Source organism: Mirounga angustirostris, unplaced genomic scaffold, assembly GCF_029215605.1.
Source record: "Mirounga angustirostris isolate CCGP_5_RB_7025 unplaced genomic scaffold, mMirAng1.0.hap1 SCAF_4, whole genome shotgun sequence".
In the NCBI taxonomy this organism is placed as follows: Eukaryota; Metazoa; Chordata; class Mammalia; order Carnivora; family Phocidae; genus Mirounga; species Mirounga angustirostris.
The window spans coordinates 156,444,437-156,460,142 of NW_026991712.1; the positions used below are offsets into that span (position 1 = coordinate 156,444,437).

General features: G+C 52.6%; 2 protein-coding genes and 1 long non-coding RNA gene across 10 annotated transcripts in view; 1 reads left to right on the forward strand and 2 right to left on the reverse strand.

The window, feature by feature from the left end:
* Positions 1-3,858: 3,858 nt before the first annotated feature.
* LOC123858373 (uncharacterized) lies at positions 3,859-7,695 on the reverse strand. Its single transcript, XR_006794150.3, has 3 exons — positions 7,571-7,695; positions 5,157-5,309; positions 3,859-4,031 (listed from the first exon to the last, which is right to left on the reverse strand). It is a non-coding gene; the product is annotated as an uncharacterized LOC123858373 (long non-coding RNA).
* HYI (hydroxypyruvate isomerase (putative)) lies at positions 7,521-10,203 on the forward strand. Of its 3 annotated transcripts, XM_045897904.3 has the most exons (8): positions 7,521-7,794; positions 7,875-7,986; positions 8,957-9,071; positions 9,275-9,353; positions 9,447-9,496; positions 9,610-9,679; positions 9,804-9,938; positions 10,061-10,203. In XM_045897904.3, exons 1-8 carry the CDS (start codon positions 7,596-7,598, stop codon positions 10,132-10,134), a joined length of 834 nt encoding a protein of 277 aa, XP_045753860.1. In that variant the 5' UTR covers positions 7,521-7,595; the 3' UTR covers positions 10,135-10,203. The 3 variants fall into 3 exon arrangements, with proteins under 3 accessions (XP_045753860.1, XP_045753861.1, XP_045753862.1); XM_045897905.3 differs by lacking the exons at positions 9,275-9,353; positions 9,447-9,496; XM_045897906.3 differs by lacking the exons at positions 9,275-9,353; positions 9,447-9,496; positions 9,610-9,679 and having other exon boundaries at positions 9,758-9,938.
* The window catches only part of SZT2 (SZT2 subunit of KICSTOR complex), a 50,387-nt gene continuing 44,754 nt past the window's right edge, over positions 10,074-15,706 (reverse strand). For 2 of the 6 annotated variants that reach the window (XM_045897901.3, XM_064589303.1), the window contains exons 66-72: positions 14,488-14,701; positions 13,947-14,100; positions 13,675-13,797; positions 13,160-13,565; positions 12,914-13,030; positions 11,245-11,313; positions 10,074-10,715 (exon numbers count right to left, since the gene is read on the reverse strand). In XM_045897901.3, the coding sequence (XP_045753857.1) occupies positions 10,455-10,715; positions 11,245-11,313; positions 12,914-13,030; positions 13,160-13,565; positions 13,675-13,797; positions 13,947-14,100; positions 14,488-14,701 (1,344 nt within the window). In that variant the 3' untranslated portion in view covers positions 10,074-10,454. Of the gene's footprint in view, positions 11,108-11,244; positions 11,314-12,913; positions 13,031-13,159; positions 13,566-13,674; positions 13,798-13,946; positions 14,101-14,487; positions 14,702-15,327; positions 15,457-15,706 lie in introns of those variants that run through there. The other 4 variants (XM_045897902.3, XM_064589304.1, XR_010410962.1 and 1 more) reach the window with 3 other exon arrangements.

Genomic DNA, 15,706 nt, shown 5'->3' on the forward strand with positions numbered 1-15,706 from the left:
TGAGTGAGCCACCCAGGCGCCCCGAATTACAGCTGCATGTCCTATGGCCCAGCAAGTCCACTTATGGGATGGATGCTGGAGAAATACTCATATTTGTATACAGACACAAAACATATACACAAATGCTTATCGTTGGTAATAGTGATGATTTGGAGGCAATCTTGTCCACCAATAGGGAATAATAAAAATCTTCATATTTTGGGATGCCTGGCTAGCTCAGTCAATGGAGCATGGGACTCTTGATCTGGGGGTTGTGGGTTTGAGCCCCATGTTGGGTGTCGAGATTACTTAATAATAAAATCTTAAAAAAATCTACATATTTTGGAATAAAACGCAGTTAAAAGAATAGCCAAAGGGGAAGAGAACAGTAAGGTAGACTGAGTTTATTTATATTTTCCTAAAAATATATTCCCTACATATATCTGATATATGCTGAAAAATAAGCAAGCAGCAAAAAGTATATACAAAACACCAAGAGTAGAATTCATGTGTGTAAAGATTAAACAAGGGAAAGACAGGATTCTGTAGTCAGGGTTCCTGAGATTTTTCGAAATTTCCAATGTAAAAACCAGCTTTTTGAGTATTCACACCTGTACTCTTTGAGTCACACATACACTGGTGGAATTTAACCAAGTTTAAAGTTTGCATGTGGATGGGTGGGTGATTAGTTAACAAGACTGCCAAGAGCCTTGGGGGTCACTAATAGCACGCAAATGTAAGGGAAGGGCACAAGAAGAGAGTCTGGATGTGATCCGACCACCAGTAATAGAATAGAAGCCAAAGGGCCAGTTATAGGCAATCTCTTTTGCAAGATGAGGGCATATAACATGAAACAGCAAGTATGATAATACTCTTCCAAGAATATTATATGATCATTTGTGCAAATTTCATAAAATGATTCCATGCTGTTTTGTATAATGATGTTACTCAATGTACTGTGTATGCAAGATGATTCTGTTTAAATGTGCTGAAATTTTAGTGGGAGAGTCCTAATGTAAATGCACCATGGATATTTCTCTATGATGTGCTTGGATACAAGAGAAAACTATGAGAGAAAAACTTTACCAAAGACTTAGCTTCCTTTCTGACACAGTTCCCAGCAAGCAGGGATCTGTGTGATATGGGCTATCGCTGGTATACTGAGAAAAGCAGGGAAGATCAGTGCCAAAGCCTTAGCAATGCAGCTTCGATAGCTCAAAATAATAATAATGGAGTAACACTTGAATGTTGATATTCTTACATCTGGGCACCTGTAACTGAACACATGGTTGGATGTGAAAATATAGAACATGATATGTGGAATCCGATTTGAGCATTGCTGTATAGAAGTGGTATAAAGACCAGTAGCTCAGGAGTGCCTGGGTGGCTCAGTCGTTAAGCGTCTGCCTTCAGCTCAGGTCACGATCCCAGGGTCCTGGGATCGAGCCCCGCATCAGGCTCCCTGCCCCGCGGGAAGCCTGCTTCTCCCTCTCCCACTCCTCCTGCTTGTGTTCCTGCTCTTGCTATCACTCTCTCTCTCTGTCAAATAAATAAATAAAATCTAAAAACAAACAAACAAAAACTTAAAAATAAAGACCAGTAGCTCAAAAAATAAAGTTAAATAGAAATGAAGATGCTCCTGTATTAGAACAAGGTAGGAAAGAGCTTAAGGAAGATGGGGTGAAATCAAAAATATCAGCACAAACTCATGACTTCGAAAGATAAAGACTCTGCTACAGGCTATATGAAATTATATAAATTCAGAAAAATGACATAAATACATAGCCCCAGGGTTCAGGTCTTTAAATTGAGGAAATTACATTTTACCAAGAGAACCAAGTGTTTCCTGAAATGTGCACCATGCTGGATCTTGGGATGAAAAAAGCAAGTTCGTTCTGGGACATCTGGTTTTTAGAAAGAGTTAAGATGAAGTAAGAAGGCCAGCCTGGTTGATTCCCTTACAGAGGTTTCAAGTGCTCAACACAATGCTTCTCGGTTTTTCTTTGCGACTTTGCTCTGTATGTTAGCTTTATTCTCTCTGGCTTACTGTCCCCATGAGCTATGGTTCTACTAGGAAGGAGAAAAGAGGGAACAGATGTTGGGTAGGTGACCTACAATGTTTGTAACAGGTTATATAGTTGATCCAGTTTGGGTCAGGTGCCCACTCACTGACCAATCACTGAGACTTGGATGAGAGAATCACATAAGAAAATGGCAGCACCCATTTACCGCAAGAGTGGTAGAAATGACATTGTTTCCTCAAACCAGGGAACTTATCCCAGAAGAAGAAAGAGATCCTTTATTTGTTATCCACTGTTGCCGACAAATTACCTCAAAACTTGGTGGCTTAAAACAACAAACATTTACTATCAAAGAGTTTCTGTAGGTCAGGAGTCCAGGTGTGGCTTAGCTGATATCTCTGATTCAACCCCTATCTGTCACAAGGCCACAATTAAGATGTTATTCGAGGTACAGTGTGGAGGCTTAATGGCAGCAGATCTGCTTCCGAGCTCCCTCACATGGCTGCTGGCAGGCCTCAGGTCCTGGCTGGCTGTTAGCCGGAGACATTAGCCCCTTGACCTGTGTCTTTCCATAAAGCAGCGCACAACACGGCAGCTGGTTTTCCTCAGAGCGAGGGAGTGAAAGAGTGAGGGGGGCGCCCAAGACAGAAGCCACAGCCTTTTTGTAACCTAATCTCTGAGGTTCTGTTCTATTTTTTAGAAGGAACTTGCCAGGTCCAGCCCACATTCTAGGGGAGAGGGTGTGAAGACCAGGAGGTGGACATCATTGGGGGACCATTGGACAGGCTGCCTACCATAGGTTCTAGGCAGGTAATATGATAAAAGACCACTACACAGAACAGTGACACACTGAATCCAAAACGGGGTGATTACAGTCTATTCCAAACAAGCTGAGTCTGTAGGAAAAGCCTTGCGATTAAGATGACGCGACCAGGGCGCCTGGGTGGCTCAGTTGGTTGAGCGGCTGCCTTTGGCTCAGGTCATGATCCTGGAGTCCCTGGATCGAGTCCCTGGATCGAGTCCCGCATCGGGCTCCCTGCTCGGCGGGGAGTCTGCTTCGTCCTCTGACCCTATCCCCTCTCATGTGTTCTCTCTCTCTCATTCTCTCTCTCTCAAATAAAAAAAAATAAAATCTTAAAAAAAAAAAAAAAAAGATGACGCAACCAGAAGGATGTTAATGCAAAATGTGCTAACAGGCGGCAGTAATGCTTACAGAAGGTTTTACAAACCATTTTTATTAAATATGGAACAGATACAAAATAGTATTTATAAAAGAGATGCGAGATAGAAAGAGTAGTGATAAAACGGAGGTGCGTGCATACAGGATCATCTCAGCCGGTATAAGACAAAGGGGATGGTCATCAGTATTGGAGCCTCTGATGCTCCCCTCTTCCCTCCCCGTCTGGAGCTCACTCTCACCCTGAATTTTGCAATCATTATTCACTTGCTCGTATCCTTACCCAAGATATTGTTTGGTCTTCCCTGCCTTGGACTTTGTATAAATGGGATCACACTCTATGTATTTCTCTGTGGTTTGCTGCTTTCACTCAAGATTATGTTTCTGAGATTTATCCGGTTGATGTGTTCACACCGATGTTTCCAATTTGACCCAAACTTCACTAAGCCCTTCATATTATCACTGAATGAATGCAAGAGCAAACTCAATTGTATTATTTGAGCCATCAGCTTTCTCTTCACTTTTCTATACAACACTGGATGGCTATCCTGTGACTCATCTCTATATATATTAGTGGACATTGGGGTTCGTTCCGTATTTTTGCTACATAAATAGTGCTGCTATGAACATCACGGGGTTCCTGGGACACCTGTGCAAACATTCCTTCACGGGATATACCTGGGAAAGGAACCACAGTTCCTTTGTATATGGATGTTCAGCCTTCAGAGATACTGCCAGATGGTTTTCCAAAGTGATTGTAGTGATTCACACACTTCTACCAGCAGTGAATAAATGTTCCTGTTGTTCCAAATCCAATCCAATATTTGATGTCTGACTTAAAATTTGTTGTCAATCTGGAAGGTATAAGATGAATTTCGTTGAGGTTTTGATTGGCATTTCACATGAGCTGTGTGTGTATTTTTTAACCACACTGGCAAGTGCAATCCAGTGATCAAACAAGACTCTGAACTCTACACTCAAGTCTTAGCCACCATCCACGTAACTATTTATAAGTTGTTGTTACCTTAACTCATTGTCATACCAAATTCTTTCCTTAAAAGTTAAATGCAAAGGGGCACCTGGGTGGCTCAGTTGTTAGTCGTCTGCCTTCGGCTCAGGTCATGATCCCGGAGTCCTGGGATTGAGCTCCACATTGGGCTCCCTGCTGAGCGGGGAGCCCGCTTCTCCCTCTCCCTCGCTCCCCCTGCTTGTGTTCCTGCTCTCGCTATCTCTCTCTCTGTCAAATAAATGAATAAAATCTTAAAAAAAAAAAAAAGTTAAATGCAAAGAATCAAGATTTGGAATAATAACTTAGTGTAATGCCTATGTTGCAAAGTGGTATATGGTAGAAAGTCAAACAGTGAGTAAAGAAAATAATTTCTGAGGCGCCTGGGTGGCTCAGTTGGTTAAACGACTGCCTTCGGCTCAGGTCATGATCCTGGAGTCCCAGGATCGAGTCCCACATCGGGCTCCCTGCTCAGCAGGGAGTCTGCTTCTCTCTCTGACCCTCCTCCCTCTCATGCTTTCTGTCTCTTATTCTCTCTCTCGCAAATAAATAAAATCTTAAAAAAATATATATATATAGAAAAAAAATTTAAAAAAAAAGAAAATAATTTCTGGGGTACCTGGCTGCTCAGTTGGTGGAGTATGTGACTCTTGATCTTGGGGTCGTGAGTTCGAGCCCCACATTGGGTGTAGAGATTACTTAAAATCTTAAAAAAAAAAGAAAATAATTTTCACGGGCATTGTCCTCCTTTTGCATTTATTTTGATGTATCATATGAAGGTGTTGAAGAAAATTAAGGGGGAAAGTGAGTCATGCCCCTCTAGTTTATATTATACATCATCTTTGCCGCCCTAAAGGGTACACACACAAAGGAGTGGACCCCAGTGGATGGTGGTACTTTTAAAGTCTTAAGTAGAATTTACACACTCAGAGATTTACAGTGAAGTGTTAAAAAGGAATTACTTTCGGGATACCTGGGTGGCTCAGTCAGTAGAGCGTCTACTTTCGGCTCAGGTCATGATCCCAGGGTCCTGGGATCGAGCCCCACATCGGGCTGCTTCCTCAGCAGGGAGCCTTCTTCTCCCTCTCCCTCTGCCTGCTGCTCCCCCTGCTTGTGCTCTCTCTCTCTGTCAAATAAATAAATAAAATCTTAAAAAAAAAAAAAAGGGATTACTTTCCTTAGATGTTATTCTGCATGGTCAACATTGGACTACAAACATGCTGAAGTTGGGATTGATTAAAATGTTAAACTTAGTGAGGTCACATCCTGATTGGACTATACCCAAGAAACACATTTCAGGACAAGTCAAAGTTCCAAGTATAACACCAGCTGCAAAGGGGCAAGAAATCAGGTGATCAGGACTGGCTGGTGGCCGTCTGTTCTTAGAGGCAGAGCTGAAGAAACGGAACTTGCTGGCTGCTTGGATGAACTCTGATGCCCGCCTGGACCCCAGGCGTCTGAGTGGGCCTGCCTTGGGATAGAGGCCAGCAGCGATGGAACAGGCAGTGGAAGTTGGGTGCTCCTAATGTTGCCCTTGGAGTTTCCTTCTGTCAAAGCTAGCACAGAAAACAGACCAAGAGGACTTCCGCTCACGTACTGGTGGAGTATAAACTTGCAATAATTTTGAAAAGCAATTTAGCAGAGCATCAAGACCTTAAACATGTTTCTATTTGCTATGTAATTCCAACCTTAGGAATCTTCCCAATCACTCGGGTTATTGAGGATGAAATACACTCATTCGCATTCTCTTAAGAAACATTAAGAGGCTACAGACACAGAAACCCAGGAAAGTCTAAACATCCCAGCCTGGGAAGTGCACAGACCCGATGTAGTTGTGGGTGGGTTTCGCCAGCCCGAGAAACTCTACGGCGAGGTTTCTCAACTTGCTACTTCTACCCCTAGTACTCTAGTGCTTGGTTACCCCGCTGTCTGCGCTGGCATTCCTTTACCGACTCCTGCTCACTTTGTTTCTACAGCCACAATCATTTTTTGGCAAGACTACCTCTTAGTTGACTTTCTCAGTACTTCCTGGTTTGAACTTTGAGAAAGAGAATCTGATTGGCCAGATCATCTTTCCAAACTAGGCAAGTAATGGGTCTTCGGCCAGCAAAGGCATTGGCTGCCCTTGGATCAGATGTCCTCCTGTGGCCCAATCAGCTGGGGATAAGAGGGAACAGCCCACCCATAGCCGCTCAGTGCAGAGACCAGTGGTGAGGCCAGTTTCCCTTATAAAGGACTTTGGGCTGGCAAATACTGTAATGGACATCTCAAAGGAACCTAAGAAAAAAGTTCAGAGATGGAGCCAAGAGGTGCATTACACACACGAATGGCGAATGCACGCACACACGAATGTTGAAAAACCCTAATGACCATCAACAGAGCAGTAGGATAAATTCTGGGCTGCGGGTATGGCACAATGAGCAGCGAATGCAACGACTTTGAGCGATATCGAACACGGGGAAATGTTAACAAAATATTAAATGAAAAAGCAGACCATAAAACTGCATGTACAAGTATGATCAGAATTCACTAAGAAAAAAAACCCTGCTTTTATTTTTTAATCTGTAAGGGAAAGTTAACGGTTAGTGGTGTAATGACTGGTGATTTAAATGTTCTTGATTTCGTCGTGTAGCTTTCAAACGTTGCATAATGAACAGATACTATTTTTATAAGGAGGGTAAATACTAAGTATTTGTTAAAGTTCACGTTCCTCACTTTTAACTGGGTTCTCAGGACGGACCAGCTCTCTCTTGCCTTATCTCCGGGCTCTCAGCCCAGGGGACCCCAGCCTCCTCCCCCACCCCCCCGCCCCGTCTACCCTCCCGTGGTTGGAGCGGGGGGGGGGGGGCTCTCCCGCCCACACCAGGGCCAAGCTCCTCTCGCTCGGTTCTGTCACCTCTCCCACGTTTCCCCTTCTCCAGTCTCGAAAAATGTCACTTTTCTGAACCATCCGCGGTCTTTATCCCACACTACTTTTCTAACCAAAAAAGGCTGGCACAGAGGGCTCTTGGCTCGGCTCACGGCGCCAGCGCGCCCCCAGTCGGGTCGGGCTCCCCAGACGCGCTCTCCCCCGCCGGGCCAAGTCCGGCCCCGCAGCGCCCTCCCCCGGGATCGGCGATCCCCCGCCCGGCCCAGACCCGCAGCGCCCTCCCCCGGGATTGGCGATCCCCCGCCCCACCCCGCCCCGCAGCGCCCTCCCCCCGATCGGCGCTCCCCCCCCAACCCGACCCGGCCCCGCAGCGCCCTCCCCCCGGATCCGCGCTCCCCCTCCCGACCCGGCCCCGCAGCGCCCTCCCCCCGGGATCCGCGCTCCCCCGCCGGGCGGGGTCAGGTCCGTTCCGCGGCGCCCCCGCCTGCTTCCGCCTTCCGGCCGGTCCCTAACTCTACCCTGCGCGCGTGTCCCCGGCCGGCCATGGCTCCGCTCCGTTTCTCGGCCAACGTGTCGTGGCTGTTCCCCGAGCTCCCCGGGCTCCCCGCGCGGCTCCGGGCGGCCGGCAGCTCGGGCTTCGAGGCCGCGGAGGTGGCCTGGCCGTACGCGGAGCAGCCCGAGGCACTGGCGCGCGCGGCGCGGGAAGCGGGGCTGCGGCTGGTGCTGATCAACACGCCCCCTGGTGCGCCGCGGGGCCGGGGCGGGGGGGGCGCCGGGAGGCCCGAGGACGCGGGCCTGGGCTGAGGCTCGTTCTCTCCGCAGGAGACCGAGAGAAAGGGGAAATGGGGCTGGGGGCCGTTCCCGGGAGGCAAGCGGCCTTCCGAGAGGGGCTGGAGCGGGCAGTGCTGTACGCCAAGGCTCTGGGCTGTCCCAGGTATCCTACCCTCTCCTCCACCTCCTCCCCATCCTGCCCTGTCCCCTCCAAGACCCTGCCCCACGTCTGGGGTCTGGAAGAACGGAACGCCAGGTTGGAAAGGTTCGGGAGTCAGCACACGGGCCCTTTTCCACTCCGCCAGCCCCGGTCCTTTGTAAATTGCCTTTTGTGTTTTTATTTGTCCTGTGTCATTCTCAGTTGGCTACTCTTTCATGCTGGGATCCAGTGCCAGGAGCTGCCTGGCTAGGGAGATAGCAAAGTAAACCTATGGAGTGATCCATTGGAGGAAGGGTCAGTTTATGGCACCTGTCTGGGATCCGAGGAAGCTTCTTACAGGTAGTGATGTTGAGCTGGGTCTCAAAGGAATGAATAGGCATTTGCTTGATGTAAGGAGCACTGGAGGCGAGGATGCAGCAGCCAGAGACAAGAGAAGGCTTGGGGCGCTCAGCAGAGTTCCTGAGGCTGGAGATGTGGCCCTTTGCAGCTGGGTGTGGCCAAGAAAGATCAGGAGATGGCAGCAGGAGGTGGAAGAGGCACAGTGGGGCTGATCAAATAAATGTCAGACCCCACTGAGGGTAAGCGGGCTGAGATGGAACCGGCAACAGGGGTCCTTACTGGTGAGTGGTGGGGGCTGAAAGCAGATGGGAAGGCTTTAAGGAACAGATGCAAGGCACGGAGACAGGCAGCTCGGAGTACTTAAGGGAAAGGGTCAAAATACTTGTTAGGAAGAGAGGCTGCCGTGCATGCTTATAGCCCCAGGAGAGGGCCCGCTGGAAAGGAGGGCTAAATGAGAGGTCTCTGCGGTGGGAGGATGGGGTGACCCTCAGAAGGTATCTCAAGCTGACACAGGTGGGCGAGGGGTGGGGGGCTGGGAGGGCAGCTGGAGGCGGCGCCCACTGGGAGCCAGAGGAACGAGGGCCCTGCAGTCAGGATGGCTTCCCCAGCCTCCTCCAGTGCCACCTTCCCCCAGGATTCACCTGATGGCTGGCCGGGTACCCCAGGGGGCTGACCGAGCAGCAGTCAGGAGTGAAATGGAGACGGTTTTTCTGGAGAACCTGAGGCACGCAGCTGGGGTTTTGGCCCAGGTGAGACCAAGGACATGCAGACACGCGTACTTACGCGAATGCCTGTGTGTGCGGAGGGGGGTGCACAGAGGGGCGAGCAAATGAGGCACGAGGCCCGGCACTAGCCCAGCTCAGAGGGAACGGTGAGGGGCTTCACCAGTGACTGGCCAAGAGGGGGACGAAACTGGAGCAGAGCTCAGTTCACGGGTCCACCGTGGTGCTAGGAGAGCCTCGTGGGACTGCTGGAGCCCATCAATACCCGCATCACTGACCCCCGGTACTTCCTGGACACCCCCCAGCAGGGTAGGACCGCAGCCCTGTGCCCCCCCCCCCAGTCCCCTCTGATTCTTGTGCTCTCCTTGGGTCTCATGGCCCCCTCCCCGGTTTCTCTCCCAGCGGCAGCCATCTTACAGAAGGTTGGAAGACCCAACCTCCAGTTACAGATGGTAGGTGGAAGAAAGGGAGTGCTTCTCAGAAGGCCCGTGTTCCCCACATCTGGGGAGAATGGGGCGGGGGGCCAGGGGGCCTGCAGGGTCTCTGACTAGCGTTCTCTACTCAGGACCTATTCCACTGGCAGATCATGGATGGGAACCTGACAGGAAACATACGGGAGTTCCTGCCCCTCATTGGTGAGGGGTCTTTCTTTGCTCCTTGTCTGCTGGGCTCCCACCCCTTCAACCCTCCGCCTGCTCGCATTTGTCCCTCAGGCCTCAGCTGGAGCCTGGCCCCACACCTGCCCCCATCTGTGTCCAGGGCACGTGCAGGCGGCACAGGTCCCGGACCGGGGGGAGCCTGACAGCCCCGGAGAGCTGAACTTCCCCTATCTATTCCAACTGCTGGAGGATGAAGGCTACAGGGGCTTTGTGGGCTGCGAGTACCGGCCTCAAGGTAAGGGGGGTGCTGGGGCCCCAGGCCGGGCCCTGGGGAAGGGAGCTCTGGAGGGACAGGTATTGGACATGGCTGCTTTTCTCCTCACCGGCTGAGACACGGCCACCTCCCTCTCTCCCCAGGAGACACAGTAGAGGGCTTGAGTTGGCTTCGTTCGTACTGGGATAGGCGGGGCCGCCCGCAGGCTGGCCGGTGAGGTCCTGCCCTGCCCCCCCCCCCCCCGCCTCTGTGGGACAGGGCGCCAAGCAGCCTGCATCGCCTCAATTAAAGACCACCTGCTCAACATTTTCCCGTGTGCGTGTGTGTGTGTGATTGGGCGGGTGGGGGACAGTGTCTAACCGCTCGCTCTCCCGGGGCTGCTTCCCTCCTGGTGAGAAGGGACAAGAAGCGACGAGAAAGGATGGATGGCTCACACCCAAGTGCTCCACTCTCCTGTGCACACGGGGGTTTTTGAGCCCACATCTTCATTTACACACCACAAACCGCAGGTCAGAGAGCTGAAGGACTGGCCTGTGGTCACAGAGGCTTCAGAGGCAGGGCTGACATTGGAACCAAGGTGTCATATCTCAACGGCAATGTCCAGCAATGATGTTCAAGTGGGAAATGAAGACCAGAGGGCTCAACGTGGGGCTGGGGTGGCTGACGGCAATCCGAGACTTGGAGGCAGCGTTCAGGCAGAGGGGCTCTCGGGGTGAGTGCCTGCCACCTGGTGTGAGTTCCTGGGACTCCACCAGGTGAGCAGGAGGGGGCAGTCCCTTTCTGGAAGGGTCCAGGGGCCTGAAAGGAGACAGGCACCTCAGGGAGTTGCTCTGCCCCTCTGAAGCGCTGGGCCGGTCAGCAGTGGCAAGTGCTCAGGAGGGCAGCTCCCACTGCGAGGCTGGGGCTGCAGACCCCTGAGAGCTAGTCACAAAGCTTTTGGTGTCCTTCAGTGTCCGGGCCCAGAAGGGCTGGTCAGTCCTGCTTTGAGTGGGCAATCTTCCAGGCCCCCATGGTTCGAGGAACAGTGACATTCACTGGTCTGGGCCTCAGAGGAGGCGGGTCCAGAGGGTAAAGCAAGCTGTGTTGATGACGGACTCAAGGTGGTGGTAGGTGGAGACCAGCTGGGCAGGGGGGCTCTCGCTGTCCTGGGGCTGTACTGGGAAGGGCTCTCGGAAAACCACTGTCAAAGACTGTGGGGAACATGGCAGGGGTGCAGTGGTGAGAGGTGGCGGGGGGAGGCAGGGGGAGCAGGGCTCCCCAACCTCAGCAGGCTCCAGGGGGGAGCCTCCCACTAGGCTGACACAAAGCCCCTCACCCCTGTTCTCACCGTCTTTCCCAAGTGGGAATCCAGAAACACCAGCACAAAACAGTCCGTGAACTTCTGATTCAGTACAACCTGCAGTGAAAGACAAAGTGACATGGGGAGTGAGGTCTGTGTCACCTGAAGCGGCATTCACCTTCCTTGAGGGCATTCTGGAAGTAGGACCGGTGTGAGGAAGGCCTGTTTCCATCGCCACACCTGAGCCCACCTGCATTCCGGTCGCCCAGGACCTTGTCTCTAAACTGAACCTCAGTCCTCATCCTCGCTGGCTCCCTGGCAGCCTGACCGGCCTCATCACAATGAGGGAGAGGCGCCCGACTGGAAGGTTTCAGAACTTGTCTATCTAGAGGCCCCGTACAAAGCTAGCACACTGAATCTCATCAGTGACGGAGAGTTCTCTACCCTTTGCACAACCCCTCCTTGCCTCCTGTCCTGAGTCTTGTATCTCTTTGACCTCCCCTGGGACTGTCCCCCTATGTCTGACTGTCCCTTTGCTCAGCTCTGTGATCTCTTCCAGATGATTCCTTCTACTCCCAGGCTTCAGTGACCACCTGTTCACATAGATGCTGCCCAGGTCTCTCTCTCTCTCCTGGGCTCCGGTCCATAAACCTTCTAGAGTGTGGTCCTGGGAGGGCCTCATGGACCTCCGACCCAACTCCTCACCCTTCCCCCAAAGCCACTCCTGCTTTAGTGCTCCCACTACCCGCAGGAGCACCCCCATCTGCTCAACCCCCCTGCACAACTGCAGCCTTACCACCTCAGCATGCCAGGATGCCCCTTCACACCCTGAAGGTGGCCTTCCCCCCAAGCAGTGCTGCGGGAACCCTCCCTATGGGCCAACGCCTACTTTTTGGGGAGTCTTCTTCTGAACGCCTCCTCCCCACAACCACCACTCTCATCAGGCCCACTCTTCAGTCTCTCAGCCCCCATGCTCTCTGGCCACCACCTGAGCCTTTTTCCCTCTACCTGGCCCAGGTAGTGCTTAGCTTCTCACGTGCACCTGGGGATTGGGCTAGAAGGCACGTGCTGAGTCAGCGGGTCGGGGCTGGGGCCCAAGAGTCTGCATTTTGGCACACTCCCAGGTGCTGCTGCCACTGGGGTAAAAACCACACTGGGTAACGAGGCCTTAAAGCCACAGAGGTCCTTCTTGGGATTCCAGCCCCTAAGACCAACCACTGATGAGGTTCCAGAGCTTGGCCCTCTGGATCTCTAGCCAAAGGTCTGTGTTTTTTTGTGAGCTTATTTTTATTTATATATATTTTTAAAGATTTTATTTATTTATTTGGCAGAGAGAGACAGTGAGAGAGAGAACACAAGTAGGGGGAGTGGGAGAGGGAGAAGCAGGCTTCCCGCCGAGCAGGGAGCCCTATGTGGGGCTCGATCTCAGGACCCTGGGATCATGACCTGTGCCGAAGGCAGACGCTTAACAACTGAGCCACCGAGGTGTCCCTTTCTGTGAGCTTTTAAGGTCAGAGCTCTAGGTTGTTCTCACAATTCCTATGTCGAGGCTTGCTGCTCAGTGCTTGAAGGGTTTCACATGGACCCCGTTCCATCTAGGCCTCCCACCAAAGCAGGCCTCATTTAGTTGGGCTGGGGCTCCTTCAGGGACCTGTTATCTCTCTGATGAGGCCTTCGGCTACATCTCCCCTTTCAGAGGAGGCTCAAAGAGACTTACCAGGTATTGAGTTCCCAAGTCTGGGCTCTGGAAATGGCGACAGCTCTGAGGAAAGCGGCTTAGGAGAACCTTGATCAGGCTCTGGTACCAGGAAACCGTCATAGACAGGAAGCAGTCCTAGGGGAAGGTCCATGGAGCTGGATCTGCTGTCTCAGAGCCACCTGAGATCTCTGCACCGTCTCCCCCGGCTGCTGCTAGAATCCCTAGTATCCAAACCAGCCCCTTCTAGAACCCACAGCCACTTACCAGCTGGGGGTCAATGTCCCCAATGGATTTGGCATGAACTGCTTCCAGGAGTTCCTCCAGCTCCGCCAGGGCCAGGCGCCCCCCCAGCCGTAGCCGGTCAGGCCCCGGAGGCTCCAGCAAGAAGAGGCGCTTCCAGAGGGTGTCCCGACGGCAGTGCCCTCCAGCCAGCCGGACCAGCTGAGCCAGCCGTGCCCGTGCCACCCCCACCTCTGCAGCCAGTGGGGGGAACAGGGGAGCTGGTCCAGGGGCCAGACCAAGCCCCGAGGCCTCCCCAGGACTACCAGCTGAGCTCCCAGGAGCTTCTGGCTCAGGGGGTAGTTTGGGTGGCTTCCGGAACCGGCGCATGTCCGCGGTGAGTCTGGGGAAGAGCTCTCGTTGGCTGGTGAGCACCACGAAGAACTGCAGCCTGGGGTGGGGAAGGGGTAGGAATGTGGTGATCAGAGCAGGAGACACAGAGAGCAAGGGTACAGGAGAGGCTGGGCAACGAGCACATTCGAGGCGGGGGATCCGCTGACCGCAGAACGTGCCGCTCGGCTTCTCCTTGCTCTTCAAAGGGTGCAGCACAGTGACACACCAGCAGAGACACATCGAAATCGTCCTGGTGACGAAGCCCCTCCGAGTCCAGGTAGGAACCGGAGCTGTACAGTGTGGGTGGGGAAGATGCCAATCCCGAGGTTCTAATGAAGCCAGGGGCTTGAGAAAACACCAGTCTCCCTACTGCCCGGATGGCCCTGACCTCAGCTCTGCCAGAGCACATGCTGGTGCCCCCCTCCCCCCACCACTTCACCTGTGCCACGCCGATACCAGGGCATATTCGTTATGTTCTGGGCCTCCTGGCCGGGCCATCCGCAATGGCTTCATGTGGTAGGAGCCGGCATGGTCAGCTACGTAGTTGTACAGCTGGTGGGCAGCGATGAGTGGTGTGGAGAGCTCCAGTGTCCCTGAGGGGCAAGTTACAGGAGACGCTGAGCCTGCGACAGACATACTGAATAGGTGGGACAGGGGGACGGACATTCCTAAGGCTCTGATTGACAGGTGGACTGGCTCTGTTTTTCTGGGGGACTCCTAAGGTCCTGTCGAACATCGAGATGGGCCCAAAGTGGCTCAGAACAGACAGATCGAGGGCAGGATCTAAACTCTGATAGGAAACAGGGTGAAGAACTTAAGACACAAACCAGAGACACGGGAACATGGTCCAAGTGACATTAAGGTGATTAACAATACGGGACAGGAGGTGAGGAGGTCTGGTCCAGGAAGTAGTCCCACCGGCCCTGGTTTGACGCCCTGTGGTCTATCTCTGGTTCACTGGCCTACCCTTGAGCACCGACCTTGGTAAATGTGATTGCGGCCGAAGTGGGGCCCATCGGGGTGATGGGCCAGGAAGTGCCGCAGGAAGGTGGTCAGGTGGTAGCCGTGCCGCAGCACTAGGTGGGCGCCCAGAACGTGCTGGTGCACGAGGCGCAGGTGGAAGTCATAGCTGAACGAGTGCACGTGCATCAGGTCCCGCACCTTGTCGCATTCCTCCGTGAACAGCATGGACAGCTGGCGGGGGAGGTGGGCAGGGACCAGGTCAGGGCCCGGCAGGCCACCCGGCACATTCCCGTTTCTCTCCCTCTTCCACGGGAAGAGCAAATTCAAGGGGAACCCTGTTGCTGTGGGCCCAGGGGAACCCCCTTCTGCTGGAATGACTTCTGTGGGAAGCCCTCCTCAGTGTATCCCCTTTTTCATACAGCACTATCATTCTGTTTATGTGGAACTACGACCGTTTTGATAGAGGGGCCTTTTTACCCCAGATTCTGCTGAAGTCTGGCACAGATCCACTGATGCAAAACATACTTGGTTAGTACCTGCCCGGTACCGTTCGAGGCGCTGGGGATAGACTGGGGGAAGAGCAAACCCTGCCCTCAAGGAGTGTACGTTCTAGCAGTGGGCAGATAGGACGGCCAATGTTAGGCCACAGAAACGAGTATGTAGGACGTCAGAAGACGGTGTTATGGAAAATCTAGTGAAGTGCCACGGTTTTATGCTGGTGGCCAGGGGAGGCCAGGCGTGGTGGAACGTATACATTAGGAAGTCTTTCCTGGCTCCTCCCATTTCTCCAGCTTGACCTTCCCATCAGACTACCTGCTCTTCCCAGTACATCATATGTTCTCTTCACACTTTTGTACCTGCTTGTTCTCTCTGCCTGGAATGCTGCTCTCCCCGCTCCCCAAATCTGGCTAGCTCCTACTCGTTCGTAAAGCATCCTCTGGGACATCCTGCCAGGGCTAGGCCAGGGTGGGCCTCCTCTAATTGATCTGTGAATGAATGAATGAACCATGGATGGAGGAAGAAAGGCAGACAGAAACATGGAGCTGGTGCTTTCCTGGTGGAAGTCACCGTCACTGAGAGTGTGTTAGCGGCTGGATCCATGGCGCTGGGCTGGCAGGATCTATGGGCCCAAGCCCTTGGAAGCACTGGGAGCAGGAGTTATTAGGAAAGGAAAGAACTGGCTGTTGAAGAAGCGACAGCCTTGGGGTCAGAGCAGCTGTCTGGCCTTAACTGAGT